The following is a 22,230-nucleotide window of genomic DNA, read 5'->3' as shown; positions in this document are numbered from 1 at the left end:
TGAGGTGAATACTAGTGAGGTACCATTTCGATGTTCACTAGTGGTAGTAGTAGTAGTAGTAGTGGTAGTGACAAAAGTAATACAATATGGTAAAGCAATTAATTCGTACATGAGTAAAAGGATATAAAAGCTATTACTTGGGTAACATAAAAATAGGTTGGACAAATATAAACTGGAATGAGGCAGCTTCTTTCAGTGTTCACTCTCTGTGCTTTGTGTAGTATAACAGGAGAGACTATGTGATGGCAGGGTTTACTGTTTTCAGGAGGATTCTTGCTAAGACTTCGGAGATGGTGAAGCTGCCGTTGTTTTGTTTAATTGTATTCGAAACAGCGATCAGTGCTGATTCGAGGCACTTGCGTCTGCGGAAATTAGTTTCTTTGATCACTAATTGGGCGTCTCTGAATTTCATGAGATGACTGGAGGAATTTCGGTGTTGTACACAGGCGTACAAGCTAACACCAGAGTCGCCATCGCTTCTAGCACTTCAATAAAGGATATAACCAGGACAAAATCCAAGCACCACGAACCAGTCAATGCAGGAGTTTACACTATACCCTGTGGAGGCTGCGACAAGATTTACGTAGGTGAAACAGCCAGAAACCTCGACACCCGCCTCAATGAACACATTTACGCATGTAGGAACGATAACCTGAACAACGCCTGTGTACAACACCGAAATTCCTCCAGTCATCTCATGAAATTCAGAGACGCCCAATTAGTGATCAAAGAAACTAATTTCCGCAGACGCAAGTGCCTCGAATCAGCACTGATCGCTGTTTCGAATACAATTAAACAAAACAACGGCAGCTTCACCATCTCCGAAGTCTTAGCAAGAATCCTCCTGAAAACAGTAAACCCTGCCATCACATAGTCTCTCCTGTTATACTACACAAAGCACAGAGAGTGAACACTGAAACAAGCTGCCTCATTCCAGTTTATATTTGTCCAACCTATTTTTATGTTACCCAAGTAATAGCTTTTATATCCTTTTACTCATGTACGAATTAATTGCTTTACCATATTGTATTACTTTTGTCACTACCACTACTACTACTACTACTACTACTACCACTAGTGAACATCGAAATGGTACCTCACTAGTATTCACCTCACTCTGAGCCTTTATATACCCTCTGTGTCCATGTATTGTTTGTAATGGCTTGATAAAGCTCCTGGAGAGCGAAACGTTGCCACAATAAATGTCACATTAGTTGCACTTGTGTCCTTTTACTTTACATATTGTCGGTAATTCTACCAACTTTATTACAAACTATTTTCATATAGTCGGACTTGAGTCCTGGAAATGGGAAGTACAATGCCTGCACTTTAAAGGAGGGGTTTGGGATATTGGCAGTTTGGAGGGATATGTTGTGTATCTTTATATGTATATGCTTCTAAACTGTTGTATTCTGAGCACCTCTGCAAAAACAGTGATAATGTGTGAGTGTGGTGATAGTGTTGAATGATGATGAAAGTATTTTCTTTTTGGGGATTTTCTTTCTTTTTTGGGTCACCCTGCCTCGGTGGGAGACGGCCAACTTGTTGAAAAAAAAAAAAAAATCTTCATCCATGCTATTTGTCCTGATATCATGTCCCAAGCAATATAGGACCAAAAGGTTAATTTTATTGGGTGCTTCCTGTCTTGGAAGAACCTTCTATTTTTTTTTTTTTTTTATTATCACACCGGCCGATTCCCACCAAGGCAGGGTGGCCCGAAAAAGAAAAACTTTCACCATCATTCACTCCATCACTGTCTTGCCAGAAGGGTGCTTTACACTACAGTTTTTAAACTGCAACATTAACACCCCTCCTTCAGAGTGCAGGCACTGTACTTCCCATCTCCAGGACTCAAGTCTGGCCTGCCGGTTTCCCTGAATCCCTTCATAAATGTTACTTTGCTCACACTCCAACAGAACCTTCTAATCCTCTGAAAATTTGCCACCTGAGAAATTTCTTCCTGTCCTCTGATACATTCAGTGCTCAAAATAATCTCATATTCCTCAATTTCCCATCTTCTACCTGGACCTCCTTCAGCTTGATAGAGTCTGTAGATCATCAGTGACCTTTCCCTCTCCTCCCATTGTGTTTCACTCCAGATATCTTTGTCTATTTTTACCATTTTCTCTGCAGTCTCTCGTATCACCTCTTTTTGACTCCCTGTCTTTGAGAGAGTATCTCCACTAGTGACTTTACATCTTTGTTCTTTCTGGCCTCTCTACCCCTTCCTTTCATTTCCTCTGTGGTCGTCTTCTGCTCTTTCATTTCATCTCCTAGCTTTAGAGCTCTGTCTTCTGCCATAATAACCTGTCCTTCATTGCTTTTTCAAAGCATCATTCCGAAGGACAGTAAATTGCCCTTCAAGCCCCTTCCTTAGAGTTCCTCCCTCCATAGTCTTTCTTATTTTTTATATTTCCTCATTAACCTTTAGGGCCCTTTCCTTTTCCATTTTAGCCCTGTTTGCCTCTTCAGTGGCCTCTCACCTTATTTTGGCACATACTGCTTCAGTTTCTCCTTTAAGGGAATTGGACCTCCCTTCAAACTCCTCCCCTACTTGAGTCTTTAGGTCATGTATTATCACTTCTAGCTGGTGCCATCATCTGCCTTCTTGCCTCTCCACCCTCTCATTTCTGAGCATCTCTCTGACTTGCCATTTTCCTTACATGAATAAAGTGTGTGTGCATGTGTGTACATATGTACATACTTGTATATGGTGCAGGGGTTGAGTGCGTGTGTGTTTGTATGTACAAGGTGATATCAAAAAGTTCTTAGATTTCCATGGAAGAAATATGTAGGCCTATCTAATCTAGTTGAAGTTGTTGCCCTCGAAGTACTCTCCTTGAGAGGCCATACTCAGATCCCAGTGCCTCTGCCATTTTTCGGCACATTTCTGGAGCTTTTTTTTTTTCCCTAACAGCGTCTAGCATGGCTTGCGATTCTGCTTGAATCCCCTACGTGTTGTTAAAATGCCGCCCCAAGAGTGTTATTTTTATTTTTGAAAAGAGAAAGAAGTTACAGGGGTGGCTAGATGTTTTTAGCCAGAAAATGGTCTCTCTGGTCTTGAATCAGCAAATAGGGTGTAGATTTTGGAGCCACTTGCCTCATGTTCAAATTTTCAGTCAGAATGTTTTGACATGACTCATAAGAAATTCCCATAGCACTTGGAAGTTGATGGAAGACCAGAGCACTTACTACCCTCAACTGATGTTCGTCCTGTTTTGAAATTAGAAAAAAATCAAAATGCTCGTATCTGACCTTATTGCTAAATGCTTGCTGAAGCTTTTGAGTTTCACCAGCCATTTTTACCATGTTTGAAATAGAATTTCACACACAAACTCACACTTTCTTTTAAAGATTCCATTCCATTACACAAAAAATCAGAGCAGTGTACTGACAACTCGATTAAAAATACCTGTCTAACCTCATTGGAATAACTGACTGTACTGAAACTCAGCACACTACTTCACAAAGGAGTCTTCTTCTTCTGCCTATCTTTCTGACCATAGTATTGGCAAAGCGCTCCTGCGCCATGTTGGTAGAGATATTTTATTTCATGCTCTCAAGAGTGGTACGCGCATCATCACTGTCCAGAATGCTGCCCAAGCTCATGATCTTTCTCTCCGTTCGCATATCGATACTACTCCTATCACTATTGAAAAACATATTTCTCTCAATTTTTGTAGTGGTACTGTCATTCTGCCCCATACCATAGTCCAACAGAATTTCCAGTCATGTGGGAATGACATTCTTGAACAGCTGGAACTCCAGGATCTCCCAATCCTCAAAGTAGACACTTATGTCCTTCCTGCCCTCGGGCGGAGACGTTACCCTTGCAATGTGGCTCGATTAACTTTCGACAGCCGTGAACTCCCGTCCTCTGTTTATGTCGTGGGACATCGGTTACAAGTTCGAAAGGTGATCCCTATACCGCAACAGTGTAGAAATTGCTGGCATTTTGGTCACCCAGTGAAATATTGCAGATCTATAGCCGGATGCCCAGTCTGTGGTGCCGACGTCCATTCTAATACATCTTGCAGTCAACCTCCATCTTGCCTTAATTGTAATGAGGCTCACCCTTCGTACTCTCGCTGTTGCCAGGTCTACTTAAATGAGCGTGGAATCCATTGCCTCAAAGAGGCAGAAGGTCTCCCTTATGCTATGGCAGTTACTCATCTCCGCCTCCAAGGGAGACTACCCCGTGTTTCTTATTCTCATGTTTCAAAACGTCCCCCCGCTTCTGGGGTCCCATCTTCTGCAGCCTCCTCTGTTGTTACCCCTCCCATAGCCACTCCGGCATCTAATCATTTTGCTGTCCTGGGCTCTGACGTCCCGACTACATCTTCGCGTCCTTCCTCACAAGCCCTGGTATCGACAAGACCTCGTACGACACCTTATACCAATCGCCCCTCTACTTCTCAGAAGTCCAAAAAATTCCCATTGCTCAAATCTTCTTTGCCCCTTCCTTCCTTTCTTCCACCTCCACACTTTACCTTTCCAGTCTCTGTGCCTAGTTCTTCCCCTCTCTCTGGCTCTATTACAAGTGTGTAGGTTCACCCTCCTCCTCGTACTATGCCTTCCACCCCTGTCCCTTCCCAAGTTTCTCCCTCTTCTGCCACCTCCCAGGTTTCTGCCTCCTCTGTCCCCTCCCACACTTCTTCTCCAGTTCCCCACACTCTTTTGTCCCCCTCTACTTTGGTACAGACCATTACTGTCCCAATCTTTACTCACCCTCTTCCTTCTACCGCCAATATTGTCTCCCATACATCTTTGAATTCAGGAACATTTGAAGCCATTTCAGAATATATTGCAGTGACTAAACCTTCAATGGACACTGATCCACCTCCTGTTCCTTCTCTTCCCTCTCCTCCATCTCCACAACTCCATTCTTCGCAACGCTCCGTTCCTTCGCTGCTTGAACGTCTTCCAATGCCACCACACGTTGACTTTTCTAACCCCTCTAGTCTGTAGGTGCCCTTCCCTATGGATTCCTGGTATTTTCTTCATTGCCAATCATGGCCTATTTACAGTGGAATATCCGCGGCCTCGGGTAATCGGGGTGAGCTTCAGATGTTGCTTTCCAGGTTTTCCCCTGTTGGTGCTTGCTTACAAGAACCAAAATTACACTCGGCTGTTTTCCAACCTATCTCAGGCTATAATTTATTGTATTCTTCGGATCCTTTCTCAGATGGGACCTTTAATGAAAGTGCCTTTCTTCTACACAATGATATTCCGTACTGTCAACTATTTGTCCATACCTCGCTGCATTACACTGCAGCCCGTTTCCACTTGAATAAGTGATTTACAATATGTTCTTTATATCTCTCTCCTCCTCGAGCATTTTCTATCCCAGATTTTGCCTTTCTCGTTTCATCCTTACCACCACCACTTCTGTTAATTGGTGATTTTAACACCCACCATTTCCTCTGGGGAGGGGTCTCATTCTGACTCGCGTGGCATCCAGTTGGAGGCTTTTCTCGCCTCTCACCCCCTCCATGTTTTAAATACGGGTACTCCCACCCATTTTGATCCTCGTACTCATACTCTCTCTTGCATCGATCTATCAGTCTGCTCTTCCTCCACTGCACTAGACTTCACCTGGTCTGTTCTACCAGACTTACATGACAGCGATCATTTTCCAATCATTCTTACTTCTCCTTTATATTCACCACCTTTCCGTAGCCCTCGCTGGCAATTTGATCGGGCAAATTGGGACCTTTACTCGCAACTCACTGCTTTTAGTGAGGTTCCTTCTTCATCCTCCATTGATGAGCTCCTACACCTCTTCTCAACATCAGTTTATACCACAGCTTCTCATTCTATACCCCAAACCTCAGGCAGGCATTCTCAGAAGTGCATGCCTTGGTGGTCTCCTGCTTGTGCTCGTGCAGTACGTTTGAAACACGCTGCATGGGGCAGGTACTGGTACAATAGAACCGATGAGAGACTTCTTGATTTTAAGCAGAAGCGTGCGATCGCTCGCCGTGTCATCCGTGATGCTAAACGCACTTGCTGGCGAGACTATGTTTCCACCATCACCTCTGCTTCCTCTATGAGTGCAGTCTGGAAAAAAGTGAGGAAATTGAGAGGTAAATACTCTCCTGACCCGGCTTCTGTTCCACGGGTCGCCGGTGTTGATGTAGCAAACTCTCTTGACGTTGCCATTGAAATTGGCACTCATCTGGTCCGTATTTCCCGGGGGCTCCATTTATGCCCCTCGTTTCTTTCTCAAAGTCTGCCAGAGAGTTAGTACCCTTGGACTTTTCTTCTCTCAGAGAACAACAGTATAATGTGCCATTTACACTTCAGGAACTGGAGGCAACGCTCTCAGCTTGCCGATCATCGGCAGCTGGGCCTGACGACATTCATATTCGTATGTTACAACATTTACATCAGTCAGCCCTTGTAGTCCTCTTACACCTCTTCAATCTTATTTGGTAACAAGGAGTTCTTCCCCAGCTGTGGAAATCTGCCATTGTTCTCTCTTTTCGCAAGCCGGGTACTACGGGACATGATGCCTCCCACTATCGTCCCATCGCTCTTACTAGTGCAGTTTGCAAAGTGATGGAACGTCTGGTAAATTGACGTTTAATGTGGTATTTAGAGACACATAACAGTCTCTCCACTAGTCAATATGGCTTTCGTAAGGGCCGTTCTTCCATAGACCCCTTACTACACTTGGATACGCATGTTCATAATGCCTTTGTGAATAATCACTTGGTTATTGCCATATTTTTTGACCTTGAGAAGGCATATGACACAACTTGGAGGTATAATATTTTGGCCCAAGCCCACCCCTAATGCCTCCAAGGCAATCTACCATCCTTCCTTAAGAACTTTTTTAACTGACAGATATTTCCGTGTTCGAGTCAATAATGTGCTTTCCCCGGACTTCGTCCAAGCTGAAGGTGTCCCTCAGGGATGTGTTCTGAGCACAACACTTTTTCTCCTTGCTATAAATGATTTGGCCTCGGTTCTTCCACCCAATATTTGGTCATCACTCTATATTGATGACTTCGCTATTGCTTGTGCAGGCACTGACTCTCATCTCATTACAGTTTCTCTCCAGCATGCGGTTGACAATGTTTCCACTTGGGCCACCACGCATGGGTTTAAATTTTCCAGTACCAAAACTCGCCAAATTACTTTCACTAGACGCTCTGTCATCTCCGATCATCCTTTGTATCTCTATGGCTCCCGTATCCCCGAACATGATACAGTCAGGTTTCTAGGCTTTCTCTTTGACCGTAGGTTATCCTGGAAACCTCACATTACCTCTCTGAAGGCAACTTGTCACAGCCGGCTGAACCTTCTTAAAACCCTTGCTCATCTTTCCTGGGGAGCTGATCGTCGAACTCTGCTTCGCCTACATTCAGCCCTCATTTTATCGAAACTCGATTATGGTGACCAGATTTATTCAGCGGCCTCTTCTGCTACTCAATCTAGCATTAACCCCATCCATCACCAAGGATTACGTTTATGCCTTGGTGCTTTTCGCTCTTCCCCTGTTGAGAGCCTCCATGCAGAAGCGAATGTTCCATCCTTGTCTGATTGCCGTGATGCCCATTGCCTTCGCTACTATGTATGCTCTCACGATCTCCGCAATCCTTCCATTTATAGAATGGTCGCTGCCCCTGTTTGCTCCGTCCCTTTTCTTTTTTTTTTTTTTTTTTTTTTTTTTATAACAAGTCGGCCATCTCCCACCGAGGCAGGGTGACCCAAAAAAGAAAAAATCCCCAAAAAGAAAATACTTTCATCATCATTCAACACTTTCACCACACTCACACATTATCACTGCTTTTGCAGAGGTGCTCAGAATACAACAGTTTAGAAGCATATACGTATAAAGATACACAACATATCCCTCCAAACTGCCAATATCCCAAACCTCTCCTTTAAAGTGCAGGCATTGTACTTCCCATTTCCAGGACTCAAGTCCGACTATGTGAAAATAACCGGTTTCCCTGAATCCCTTCACTAAATATTACCCTGCTCACACTCCAACAGATCGTCAGGTCCCAAGTACCATTCGTCTCCATTCACTCCTATCTAACACGCTCATGCACGTTTGCTGGAAGTCAAAGCCCCTCGCCCACAAAACCTCCTTTACCCCTTCTCTCCAACCCTTTCGAGGACGATCCCTACCCCTCCTTCCTTCCCCTATAGATTTATATGCTTTCCATGTCATTCTACTTGGATCCATTCTCTCTAAATGACCAAACCACCTCAACAACCCCTCTTCTGCCCTCTGACTAATGCTTTTATTAACTCCACACCTTCTCCTAATTTCCACACTCCGAATTTTCTGCATAATATTTACACCACACATTGCCCTTAGACAGGACATCTCCACTGCCTCCAACCGTCTCATCGCTGCTGCATTTACCACCCAAGCTTCACATCCATATAAGAGTGTTGGTACTACTATACTTTCATACATTCCCTTCTTTGCCTCCATAGATAACGTTTTTTGACTCCACATATACCTCAACGCACCACTCACCTTTTTTCCCTTATCAATTCTATGATTAACCTCATCCTTCGTAAATCCATCCGCCGACACGTCAACTCCCAAGTATCTGAAAACATTCACTTCTTCCATACTCCTCCTCCCCAATTTGATATCCAATTTTTCTTTATCTAAATCATTTGATACTCTGATCACCTTACTCTTTTCTATGTTCACTTTCAACTTTCTACCTTTACACACATTCTCAAACTCATCCACTAACCTTTGCAATTTTTCTTTAGAATCTCCCATAAGCATAGTATCATCAGGAAAAAGTAACTGTGTCAATTCCCATTTTGAATTTGATTCCCCATAATTTAATCCCACCCCTCTCCCGAACACCCTAGCATTTACTTCTTTTACTGCCCCATCTATAAATATATTAAACAACCATGGTGACATTACACATCCCTGTCTAAGACCTACTTTTACCGGGAAGTATTCTCCCTCCCTTCTACACACCCTAACCTGAGCCTCACTATCCTCATAAAAGCTCTTTACAGCATTTAGTAACTTACCACCTATTCCATATACTTGCAACATCTGCCACATTGCTCCTCTATCCACTCTATCATATGCCTTTTCTAAATCCATAAATGCAATAAAAACTTCCCTACCTTTATCTAAATACTGTTCACATATATGCTTCAATGTAAACACTTGATCTACACATCCCCTACCCACTCTGAAGCCTCCCTGCTCAACCGCAATCCTACATTCTGTCTTACCTCTAATTCTTTCAATTATATCCCTACCGTATACTTTTCCTGGTATACTCAGTAAACTTATTCCTATATAATTTTTACAATCTCTTTTGTCCCCTTTCTCTTTATATAAAGGGACTATACATGCTCTCCGCCAATCCCTAGGTACCTTCCCCTCTTTCATGCATTTATTAAACAAAAGTACCAACCACTCCAACACTATATCCCCCCCTGCTTTTAACATTTCTGTCATGATCCCATCAGTTCCAGCTGCTTTACCCCCTTTCTTTCTACGTAATGCCTCACGTACCTCCACCACACGTACATTCTGCTCTTCTTCACTCCTAAAAGATGGTATACCTCCCTGGCCAGTGCATGAAATTACCGCCTCCGTTTCTTCCGCAACATTTAAAAGTTCCTCAAAATATTCTCGCCATCTACCTTATACCTCCGTCTCCCCATCTACTAACTCCCCTACTCTGTTTTTAACTGACAAATCCATACTTTCCCTAGGCTTTCTTAACTTGTTTAACTCACTCCAGTTACCACCTTTATATGTTCATGTAGCATCTCAATTTTCCCTACCCCCCTCGGAAGTTCCAGCTGTTCGGGTCTGTTCTTTCTCACTCCCTTGCTCGAAAGCCCAACTGCCTACGGTGGCTTCCAGCTCTCCTTTTCTTGATTACTTCCACTCTCGTTTTTATGCCATCGCTGTGTATGCAAATGGCTCTAAGTCTTCAGACGGTGTCGGATTCGCAGCAGTGTTTCCGGACAGCGTCGTGTGGGGGCATTTACTATCTTCAGCTAGCATTTTTACTGCTGAATTGTATGCCATTCTTGCAGCACTTATTCGTATCACATCTATGCCTGTGTCATCATTTGTGGTAGTCTCAGACTCCCTTAGTGCTCTACAGGCTATATGAAAATTTGATACACCTCACCCCCTAGTTCTTCGTATCCAACTTTGGCTACGCCGTATCTCTACCAAGCATAAAGATATTGTTTTTTGTTGGGTCCCTGGTCATGTCGACATACAAGGCAATGAACAGGCAGACACTGCTGCGCGGTCAGCAGTACATGACCTACCAATTTCATATAGAAGTGTTCCATTTCCAGACTATTTTGCTGTAATAGCTACCCACCTTCACACCCGTTGGCAACAACGTTGGTCAACTCTGCTCAGTAACAAACTTCATTCTATTAAACCGAGCATAGGTTACTGGCCGTCTTCTTGTCATCAGTGCCGAGGTTGGGAGACCACTCTCTCCCGCCTTCGCATTGGCCACACTCGTCTTACTCATGGGTATCTCATGGAGAGGCACCCTGTTCCTCTCTGTGAGCAATGTCAAGTTCCAGTATCAATTAGCCACATTCTGTTAGATTGCCCTCTCTATCAACGAGCACGGAGAATTTACCTCCATCGTCGTCTCCGCTCTACTACTCTCTCTTTACCTTCCCTTCTTGCTGATCGACCCTCCTTTAATCCTGACTCTCTCATTGACTTCTTGACAACGACTGATTTACTCCACAAACTCTGATGATACCTTTCGCACTCCCCTCAGCCCTTTCTAGATCAATCTCTTGCTGCCCTTTACCCTTTCACCATCCACTGCCCCGCTGTTCTCCGTAACCTATTACTCATCCATCTCCCTTTTGCCACCTGATGCCCTCACTTCCTTCCTGCCCTGCAGCGCTGTATAGCCCTTGTGGCTTAGCGCTTCTTTTTGATTATAATAATAATAATAATAATCCCCAACACCCTAGCACTTACTTCTTTACAACCCCATCTATAAATATATTAAACAACCATGGTGACATTACACATCCCTGTCTAAGACCTACTTTTACTGGGAAGTAGTCTCCCTCTCTTCTACACACCCTAACCTGAGCCTCATTATCCTCATAAAAACTCTTTACAGCATTTAGTAACTTACCACCTATTCCATATACTTGCAACATCTGCCACATTGCTACCCTATCCAGTCTATCATATGCCTTTTCTAAATCCATAAATGCAATAAAAACTTCCCTACCTTTATCTAAACACTGTTCACATATATGCTTCAATGTAAACACTTGATCTACACATCCCCTACCCACTCTGTAACCTCCTTGCTCATCCACAATTCTACATTCTGTCTTACCTCTAATTCTTTCAATTATAACCCTACCGTGCACTTTTCCTGGTATACTCGGTAAACTTATTCCTGTATTGAAGACTCTTGTTGGCGAATGGAAGACAGCGAGGAGGGAGGAGGAGAGGTTATTGTTTGGAAGGAGAATCCCTATCCATAAGGAATTGAGGTATCAAGGCCCTATCCGGGGTTACTTCCCCTCTTTGTCTTTTACTGGCACTAGGGCCAGCTTGAGAGTTACTGGACCCCTGTTGCACAAAAAATCTGTCCAGAGAGGCCTGTTTCTGGCATCTCTAAGATTTGCCTAAAATGATACAAGACATATTGTCATTGAACATGTTGCAGACACAGCTTGCAACAGCTTTGTTAGGGTGATATTTCTCCACAAAACTTTACAACTCGCTCCACTTTGCACACATGTCCTTAATCACTGAAGAAGGCACATTCTCCCCTCTCTCTTCCTTCAACTCTGAAGCAATTTCCTCAGCTGCAGTCTGTTGGTTTTCCAGTTGAAGGTCTTGCAGCTCTTCAGTGGTTAGCTCTTCCCTGTGGTCGTCCACCAACTCTTCCACATCCTGGCCACTCACATCCAATCCCATGGACTTCCCCAAAGACACAATAGATACCACAACAGGTGCAGGGTTGTCAGTGTCAGCCTCAAACCCTTCAACTCTTAAATCCTTCTGGAGGACACATTCTGGCCACAGAATGTCGTGAGCACAAAAAACAATGAATTATTACGAAATGTTTGGGATGAATGCTCAGAGCAATGCTCACTGAACGAGTAACAAAGGGAGACTGAGTGACGAACGTATGAGCGGCCGCGTCCCGTGGGCAGGAGGATGCGTCTGCTATGGACGATTTCCAAGTGGATGTACAAAAACGGGGAAAATTTCGCCGAAAAAAGTGGTCAAAAACTGAATTGTACAATAACCAGACCAGAAGAAAACCGAGGTTCCACTGTACACTCATTTTCATTGATTATCTTAGAAGTAAGTTATTCATTTATATCTTTATATAGCAGCATTAGTAATGATAGGAATGCAATGAATTTCACAGACAACGTAACAGAACCCCATAAAAAGACCCAATGGAAAAAAAAGTCACTTTTACTTTTTCGGGTTATCCTAGGTTCTCTACACAAGCTACTATGTATAATAATCTATGTAACTGTATTTGTTGTTTGTTGGGCTATCTTATTGAAACTTGGGCAATGTATGATGGAAAGATGCTTCTTAACGTACACCAAAAATGAAAGAAATCAGACGATTGATAAAGGAGTTCGCTTCTCAGTCATTGGCCGCCCCTTAGTGGTATATTTTCATGTGGTTTTTGTGGTTGTATTCTCGTTTTTTGGTTTCATTCAGTAGAATGGAAGATATATTACAGAAATAGATCTAATTTTGATTGGTTTCACAGCGAAAAGTAGCAGAAATGTTTGATACTTTGCCGATGTTCAAAAGTAAACAAATGGTGTCGCTGTCCATTACATATCCAATTGGTCAGTCTAGTACGCAGTCACGAATAGGTTGACATTATTTATACAATTATTACAGTAATGCAGTAGTCTGCATAACAGTAAGTCTTCTATTTTTTGTGTGAATAAAAATTCAAAATGGAAAGCAAGAGTTATATAAGAGGGGCCTAGAGATGTGACTAATGAAGAGAGAAAATGTTATTTTAGTGCCAGGAATGTCTGCATTGTTTATTCTGGACCCTATTTTGAAAGTGCCATCTTTTGAAATTTTGAGATATTGGTCAAATTACCAATTTCTGCCCACTTTTTTTTTTGGGTAGTTGAAATAGGTGAATGGGCTGTTTCTTGTACTCTTTTGACAGAATAGAAATAAGTTTATTCAAGTATACACAAATACAGTTACATAGATTATCATACATAGCAACATACATACAGAGAACCTAGGATAACCCAAAAAAGTCAGTGACTTATTTCCATTGGGGTCCTTAAAGACTATCATGTAGTCGATGGGTTTTAACACACAATAAACCAGCTAGCCATTTTGTATAACAAACCAGAAACAAGAACAGATCTTGCAAGAACCCTTGCAAGATCTGTTCTTGCAAGAGTTGCACTGAAGCAAAGGTTCAGTGCAACATTATCCAGGTCTCCCTTAACATTTGCATTTTCCTTTTTTGCGGGCTTCAAACATTCGCGAATTCCCAGCTGCCCAATCATATTTAAAATGTGTCATTACATATCTTAGGAATTGTGGTGGTGGCAGTTTGTTTGGAGATAGAACAAGATAGGCCTTCAATATGACACTAATATCAACTCTACGGCTTGTTTATCTATCACAATTCGTCTAATATGACATAATAAACAATATTAATAACATAGAAACATGACATGTACTCTAGAATGAATAAAATACGTCATTAAGTATGTCACGAGTGTTGCTGTGTTGTTGTTGTTGGGTGTTTAAAGGCCACTGAGACATGAGCTGTACATGGTGGTGGGGGCGGCATCAGAGGCATTAGAGACTAGAGACGGTGGTGTTGTCAGTCGCCCTGTATAACTCCAACAACATTGGAGGAGTTAGGTTCATTCTGTCCTTTTTCTGTTGATTAATCTCTTAACTTACGTGCTACACTGTTAATGCTACACTTTATCGCTGGCTGGCGCTAAAGTCTTTATCAACTTGTGCTGCTTTAGTATCATACATATCGTAGAATCACTGAAGAAGGCACATTCTCCCCTTTTTCTTCCGCCTCCAGTTTGGCACTCTGCTACGAGTTCTTTCTTGAATTCTATAATTTTTCTCACCTTTGCCAAAGGGCTGGCACTAGTACAATATTCTATGATGTTTTCATGTGTTTTATGATTGTTCATGGTTCAATAGGTTAAGGAAGCAGTATTATATTTTAATACAATATATTGAGCCACCAAACATTCGCGGTTTTTCAACATTTGCGAGGTTCTTGATCCCCTAACCCTCGCAAATGTTGAAAGAGACCTGTATAAACCTTGCTGAATTTAAACAGCACTACCGAAGGAATACTAGCAAAATAGCTATAAGTTTGGTAGACTGGAACAATGGAATGGGTCAAAAATATGGCATAAATTGGGTGATATTGCCTTTGGGTTAAGTGTATTCTAACCTAACCACTCTGTAATCCGGCAGTCACTAATCTGGCATCCTACATGTCCTGATGATGCTAGATTAGTGATGGCTGATCTTTACAAGTTCACCCTGGGTAACTCATTGTTTTCTGTTTCAGTGCATTAAAGGTACACTGTATATAACACTGATAGTTTGATGGATAAGACATGTGGATATCTTAATGACATAACCTTTTGCCAGCACAACAGCCTTTTTTTTTTTTTTTATCTAATACAGAGTAGGCTATAGTTAAATATAACATACAAACCAATAGAATTGTCTCATCCTTATCAAATTTTCTGAGTTATAGATGCTGTGTACACAAAATTTGACTTCATAAGCCCTGCTTCCTCTAGTCTAAATAGTAGCTTATTCCACTAGAATGTTCGTTACCGTGCTAAACTGCAGTACAATAGGAGCCCATGTATACAGCAGGAACACCATTTTTAGTACTTATAAATGCATACAAATGCCATATACAGTAAACCATCATTTAAGACGGTTTCCTGTAAAACATTTTCTCCATTACGCTATTGTCAAATTGCAGCATATTTTTGTTTTACATTTCGTAAAATTCATTTTAAACAGTTCTGCTTCTCAGTAGGGAAAAAATTTCAGCGCCACAAGCTGGACGGTGGGGATTTTTCCCTATGTAGTGAGTGCTAGGCAGTCTGCCTGTGGGTGGGGCCATTGTCTTTTATGGGGGAGGCCTTAGTTTCCTACCCTGCCACCTCCATATCAGTGCTCCATATATGCACATCCAGTATGGTTCCCAGCATTGTCTGTAAATCGGGTTTTGGTCTTTTCATTACCAGGTTCCACTGTATAATTATTGGAGTATGTATAAAATACACAATAACTTTAAAACACTTGAAATTTTGGAAAGTTTCTAGACAAAATGGAGAGACATGGAGCTCACAGAGAATGTAAATAAACCATGTGGCATGCGGTGACCATATAAGAAAGTCAGGTGGGGGGGGAGCTGTATAGCGAGTTTTGGTCATAATTTGAAATGTTCTTACGTATTAGCGAAATGCCATAAGGCAAACAGCCTTAAAGCAGGGCACTGTTTTGTATGTTACTCATAATCTGTTTACAGTTGACACTTTTTAGTTTTTTCAACACTTAAGCTCTACTAAAATAATGCCTTCATTCACTCATACCTTTCATAGTCTGATAATGCCATTTTTAGTTTGTGAACAAAATGACTTCCACTTTCACTTATTTGAGACTCGGATACTTCTATGATACATAGCATAACTCTTGGGCTGATATGTATAGTAGACCCTCCATATAAATGACTTATTAAGGTAGCGGGTGGCCAGAAATGCATTCGTAATAGATAGAAAAGAAATTGGCTTGATTTTAACACTTATGGATAATTTTGTAACCAACTGACTTTCGTCCACTGTTTCCAAATTGATTCACCCAGTGGATTTTGTTCCATATTTCCGAAGTCTGTTAAATGGTGGTGTGTCATATGGAAGGTTTACTGTAACATCTGGTCAATGGCGCGCACTCTTTGTGTACAGTTTTCTCTCCACAGCGAGTGGAATATTTTTGTATCTGGTTCTCTGTTATAGAACTAATATTTTGCACATACCTCCAGTTACCTTTTATGTCTTCTCCACTTCCATGCACACTATCAGTTACTATACTTGTATATCCCTAAATCTCATGGCTTATTGGTGAAAGTGTATTTCATAATTTCTTTTTATGTAAATACCCCATAGTTATACTACGATTCCTTAAGTTCATGTAGAGCATTATTTCTTCCCTCAAAATTTTGGCCATATAACTTGTTTGAAGGTGGATGCTCTGGGAGATGTATATGGCTCTGGAAGGTGATGAACTGTGAGACTCCCCCCCCAACCCAACCCCCAACCCCCATAAGTGTTACCAGCTGAACACTGAAACATGCTTTATTAGGAAGCAGATAATTTTATATTTTGTGTAACTCGCTATTGCTGGTAAGGAGTGCTTTGAAGTACAGTGTGAGATTTCTTTATGCTAAAAACATTTGCTTTTCCCCATAATTATTTTTGTTGTCTACTTAAATGGAAAAGTAATTGAAAAAGTTTTTTAAGTAGACATTAAGACTTAAAATGTACTCTCCAGCAACAGGACCGTTCTCGTGGTGCCGAGCCCTCATCAGGGATGAGTACCCCTGGTTCACGCACTTCTTCTGTTCTTCCTGATCTCCTACCACAGGTTGGTTTTTATTTTTATTTCACAAGTGTTTATTTGCGGCTTTTGTTATTCGGAGAAACAATAGAATGTTTAGGATGGGTGCTGAAAATGCAGCTTTGAAGTTTTATGTACAGTGCCTGCCACCAGGTGGGTTTAATACTCTTCAAATAGCTCTTATGCTTTCTTATCTGGTAAAAATGAGCAGCTTGATATGAACCACTTAATGCCCACATACTTATTTACTTCACCAACTTCTTCAGCATTTTGGCATTTATGCTTGGCTGTATAGAACCTGAGTTATCATGTAATGATTGCACCACTTGCTATGTTTTAACATAGATATGAAAATGATTGTAAATATGGATTTGTCTTCTTTGTCAGGTTGACATAATTACACTATTGGGTATTTTAGCAAGCTTTCCTTATTATTTCACCTGATGTGTTTTTCTGAATGAATTAGATGCAATATCACATTATAAGGAAATTCATTTTAGTGCAGAGTACATATGTTACTGATAATGAGAACATCTATTTTTCCATATAGCAGTGATTCCACATTCAGCTCCCAGCATGACAAATGAAATCAGAATAACATAATTGCAAACAAATAAATCACAGAACAAGTGGTGCTGGAGTCTATGGCAAGCAAGTTGTAAAGCTCACAGGCCAGTGTGCTCAACCACATGGACCTGTGTTAAGCACACTAGCCTGTGAGTTTTAGGATTCACCTGCTGTGATTCAAGGGCTTCACCCCACCCCAACCCCCCACCCCTTGCCTTTGTTCTGTGATTTACAACTCTCAGATTTATTCTTCATTTAGTAATTATCATTTTATTTGTGTGCTTTGTTTTTATAGAACAAATTTCTAGGAAATTTTATTACATTGGCCATTTCACACCAAGATAGGGGGAGTCAAATAAGGAAACATTTACTATCACTCATACCATAGCTGTCTTTTTATAAAGGCACTGTTAGTAAATGATGACATGAGCTGACAAGTGGGCAAAATGGCACTATATTGCAGAGAAACCTGTGTTACTGCTGCAGCAGTTTGTTGAGGGCTGAACTTTATCAAGCATACAAAAAACACATTCATGCTCTACATTATAAGGTACTAAATGAGCACCCTGAATTCAAGATGGAGAAAGGTCAAAGGTGGGGTAAAAAAAAGAGGTCCAGGGGGGTTAGGTCAGGGAAGTAAGGTGGGGGGTGCCAGGGATGGGTAGCATTTTTAATACAAGAATCATGGCTGATATGAGTGGTGGATCCATCCAACATGCACTCTCTGTTGTTCCTCTCAGTGGTTTCAGTAAGGTGAATGGTAGTTATTTTGTTCTTCTGAAACAGTTCCTGTCCTGCTCCCCAGTTCATGACTTGAAAGTGTAGGTTGTTGTGGATGGTGCATATGTGTAATGCTCACATTGTTTGCATCATTCATCCTGAAGTGAGTCTGAAGTGCATTCCCTGTTTCCCCAGCATAAGCCTTGCTGCATCCCCCAAGTGGAATGCTGTAAAGTGTTGCAATAGTCATGATTTTGGATCTTTGATGTCTGGTGATCTCACTTGGTTGTAGTAGTAACAACCACCACATCCATGCTGGCTTTACAGAAAATGGTAGTGATAGATGTCACTACCTGTGGGGGAGAATGAGATGACATTTGATGCTGTGGTACTTCATGAGTGTTGTGAATTAGTAGGGCTTTCCTCTTTCAGGCATTGATGATGTGTGGAGGACTCTCTAAGATGGCACAAATGCATCCTCAATACATATCTGCTCACTTGCCAAAAATTTACTGTCACAAATCCTGAGGATGTGAAACAAGAAACCTATGATGATACAATGTTTAGTCTTGGGGTTGTGATATCAGGATAACCACTGAAGACAAGAGTGGAGTTATAGTTATTCTTGATAACAGTGACTACCACTCCAAAATCCTTCTGTTGGGTGACCAAGAACACTATGAAACCATAACATTCCTCACCTTGAAAGGACACCAGTTTTGTTCTTAAAGAATCCAAGAAGATTCTCACTCACACCACACAAGGGAAGCAACTTTGTTACTTCCTTCTGTCTAAACTCAAACCTGTACACACAAACCTGGCTTTTCTCTTCCATCTCTTACATCTGGGATTGGCAGGAGAGTACAAGAGCTGGAACAGGTTGATACATCATTCCCATCCAGCATAAAACCAATAAAGCTTTTAAATTACTCAGAATGCCTAAGCATCTAAATATGTTCTCACTGGAGTGGAAGAGGGAGAGAAATGACTCGCAAAATCATAATGACACGAATGCAAACAAACTATACCACAGGCAGGGCTTGAACCCAAGGTAGAGAATTGTAAAATTCCAGACTGACGCGTTAGCCACTGGGCCAGCTGGCTGCAATAAGATTCATCCAACTAGGTATATTTATACACTATAGGAAAATTAGCATAGGCACCACTGGTATATTTATACACTATAGGAAAATTAGCATAGGCACCACTGTGACTACAAATGCAAGTTTTTACAGATGAATATCTTGCCAGTGTGGCCGTGACAAACTTATTGTTGCCAGCTGGCGCAATGGCTAACGTGTCGATCTGGAGTTTTATGACTCTCTACCACGGGTTCAAGCCCTACCCGTGGTATGGTTTGAGAGAGAGATACATGATCAAATCACAGAATGAGTGGGGCTTGATCCTATGGCAGACGAGCCCTAAAACTTGCAGGGCAGTGTGAGTTTTAGGACTCGCCTGCCATGGTTTTGAGTCCCAGCTGTTCTGTGGTTTGTTTGCAGTAATGTTGTTATGATTTTGTGAGTCAGGAAAGCAGAGATACATGATAACATATACATGGAAGGCACTTTGAGGGTCTGGTCCCAAATCTGCACACATCCATGACAGCATACTAGAGTGAGAGATATGGGAGAATGTGTAGCATGAACTCAAAGAAAGGTGCAATTAGAGACCATTGTTTCAACATCTGTGGTCCTAGACTTTTTAACATCTTACCAAAGGATATCAGAAACACTACTTGATCAAGTGAAGAGGTCTTCAAGAGAAAACTTGACAATTTTCTCCACTAGCTGCCAGATCAACCAAGCTGTGATGGATATATGGACAAATAGGCTACCAGCAGCAAGGCCTAATTGACCAGGCAAGCTCAATATAAGCCTGGCCTATGGCAGGACTATGGGAGTAAGAAAACTCTTTACACTCATCAAAGGTATATCAAATGTAACAAGCCGTGCCACCCACTGTGTGGCGGGCATTCTGGAAAGACACTTTTCTAAACTTTTGGGTGCCTTCAGCAACTTGCATCACTTCAGGGACCTCTCTATTCTGAACTAGATGATCATCATGCATAAAAAGTTCCTCGGTCTGAATATCACTTTCCTCTTCACCTGGGTTGCTATTGATTAAGTTGTTTTCCTTCTGTGGAACTCCATTCCTGATTGTCTCCTTCTTTGCTAAACAATATTTCATGGGCTTTGTTGACTTTTGTGTAAGATTTAAACTTTTCTTTCAGGGATGACCTCTACAAGTAAAATTATGGCTTGGCTATGGGGTCACTCCTTGGTGCCATCTTGGTCATTTCTTATCTTGAGCACATAAAGACTGGTTCAATATCATTCCACACATCATGATGGCTGAGGTAGATAGATGATGACCTACTGCAGGGGTCTACAATATTCCATGTGGGGATGAAGTAAGGTTTATGCTGGGGAGACAGGGCATGATCTTCATGACTTGCCCTCAAGAACACAAATAGGCTTCCTGGATGGATGATGCCAACACCTGCATTGTTTACTACAGGGCACACTTTTATATCATGGATTGGGAAGCAGCACATCTAGTTCAGGAGGATGATAGAACTAAACACAGGTTACGGAGGTACCCACAATTCATGTTACTTAGACCATTGAGCAGAACAGTGAAATGCACACTTTGGTTGGACCCATCACTCAAACTGTTCAAAATTTTTATATTGAAAATACTACCCATCCCAAGTCTCCCTTGCCTTATCTGGCTAACCTCACCTCTTATCTAACCTCTGGACTTTTCCCTTTACCCCACCTTTAATTTCCTGTGAACTCTCTTGATTTGACCTCAGGGTGCTTATTAGCCTTATAAGGCGATGTGTCCATGTTTTTATTGTATGCTTGATACAGTCCAGTCCTGGGCAGATTGGTGTAGTAGTGAAAAAGGTTTCCTTTGCAACATTGTGTTTTTTTTCACCATTTAAATGTACAGTTATCACAATTAAAATGACCCACCAAACAGCGACATCCCCACCCATGCTTTGAGGATGCTGCCACTGTACTACCCTACCTCCAAAATTCAAGTTTGGGTAACAAGATGAATCTCTTCATAGTGGATACTATACACTCAGGTAGCAGGTTAAATCCCTAAACTCACTCTTCTCCACTCTGATCTACCTTGCACGCACATGCCTGCTGAATTGTGTATTTATTTTGTGTAGTCTTTCCATTATCATATAAACTGTCCATAAATTTTTTGGGTTTTCCTTCAACTTCTCACTTCATAAGCATGATTTATAAGTGTTGCACTTGCATATGAATGTACTGTTTATTGGCATGAATTATATTCTTCTAACTTCAGTAGAGGGGTAGAGATAGCTGGAATAAGTCTGACTTCTGCTATTGCTAGCTCAGGGTGTGATTCTTGGATATTTTGCCAAAAAAAAAAAATGAATCTGAGAAAGCTAAAACCAGCTTCTAAATCTTCAAAGCCTCTTCAGTAAAGCATTGGTGAATATATTGTTTGTTGAGATTAAAATGTTCCTGAAATTTTTTGAAAACAAAAAAAAAAAAATTATCAAATATTGATTTGAAAAATTCAAACTGCCCCTTGTCACCAGTGGGAGATTGAAAAGTAGACAGTATGTCAATCATCAAGGAACTTTTAGCTGTTTTTGGGTGAACTTTTGCTTCTATGTTGAAATGATAAGAAGTTGAGGTTTATTACAACCCAGGAGTCCAAATGGCCTGTTATCCTGGGTGTAAAGGGAGCAAAATAAACACAGCAGAAAACTTTTGACTTGTATTATCCTTCACCAATTTAGAACAGAAGTATGTACACTATGTACAGTGATAGGTATTAGTGCGCTCCACGGTAAGCAAGGCAGAATAGAAGCCACTAGAGAGCAGACCGTGCTTCAACCAGCTCTAGAATGGGAATGACAAGGGCAGACAGGAGAGTGGTACCCACATAACCTCTGCAATTGCCAAAACCATCTTCTCATTGGCTGGAACCTGGGTACTGGTTGAACGATGGGGCCCCATCGTCAACCCTCAGTCACCTGGTTCACTGGTTGGGGGAGATAGCCTGTAAATGAGGGTGTGTACATGTGCCGAATAAAGGTTATGTACTCTTTGCATGCCACACCTCCATCCCGAGAAGGCTCAGGATTAGGCTCCCACCTCCCAGTGGTAACCGTGCCGCCATGGCACAAAATAATGGGACCGCCTTTCCTCTCAACCATCCAACTCTTAGATAGAGCTCGGCTTTTCTCGTGATAAAAAGCCAAACCCTAAACTCAGAGCGAGACAGCAGACAGTCGGGCTAGC

The 22,230-nt window shown here is 41.7% G+C and overlaps 1 protein-coding gene across 12 annotated transcripts in view; it reads left to right on the top strand.

The window, feature by feature from the left end:
* The window catches only part of msn (serine/threonine-protein kinase msn), a 777,533-nt gene that overhangs the window by 630,009 nt on the left and 125,294 nt on the right, over positions 1 to 22,230 (top strand). For 9 of the 12 annotated variants that reach the window (XM_070085848.1, XM_070085846.1, XM_070085843.1 and 6 more), the window contains one exon: positions 16,583 to 16,675. The exons of the other annotated variants lie outside the window; for them this stretch is intronic. In XM_070085848.1, coding sequence (XP_069941949.1) covers positions 16,583 to 16,675 — 93 coding nt within the window. The remainder of the gene's footprint in view (positions 1 to 16,582; positions 16,676 to 22,230) is intronic. 12 annotated transcript variants of the gene reach the window in all.

This window comes from Cherax quadricarinatus, chromosome 17, assembly GCF_038502225.1.
Source record: "Cherax quadricarinatus isolate ZL_2023a chromosome 17, ASM3850222v1, whole genome shotgun sequence".
Lineage (NCBI taxonomy): Eukaryota > Metazoa > Arthropoda > Malacostraca > Decapoda > Parastacidae > Cherax > Cherax quadricarinatus.
Note: the sequence above shows the minus strand (reverse complement) of the source record. Positions and strands in the feature narration are given on the sequence as shown.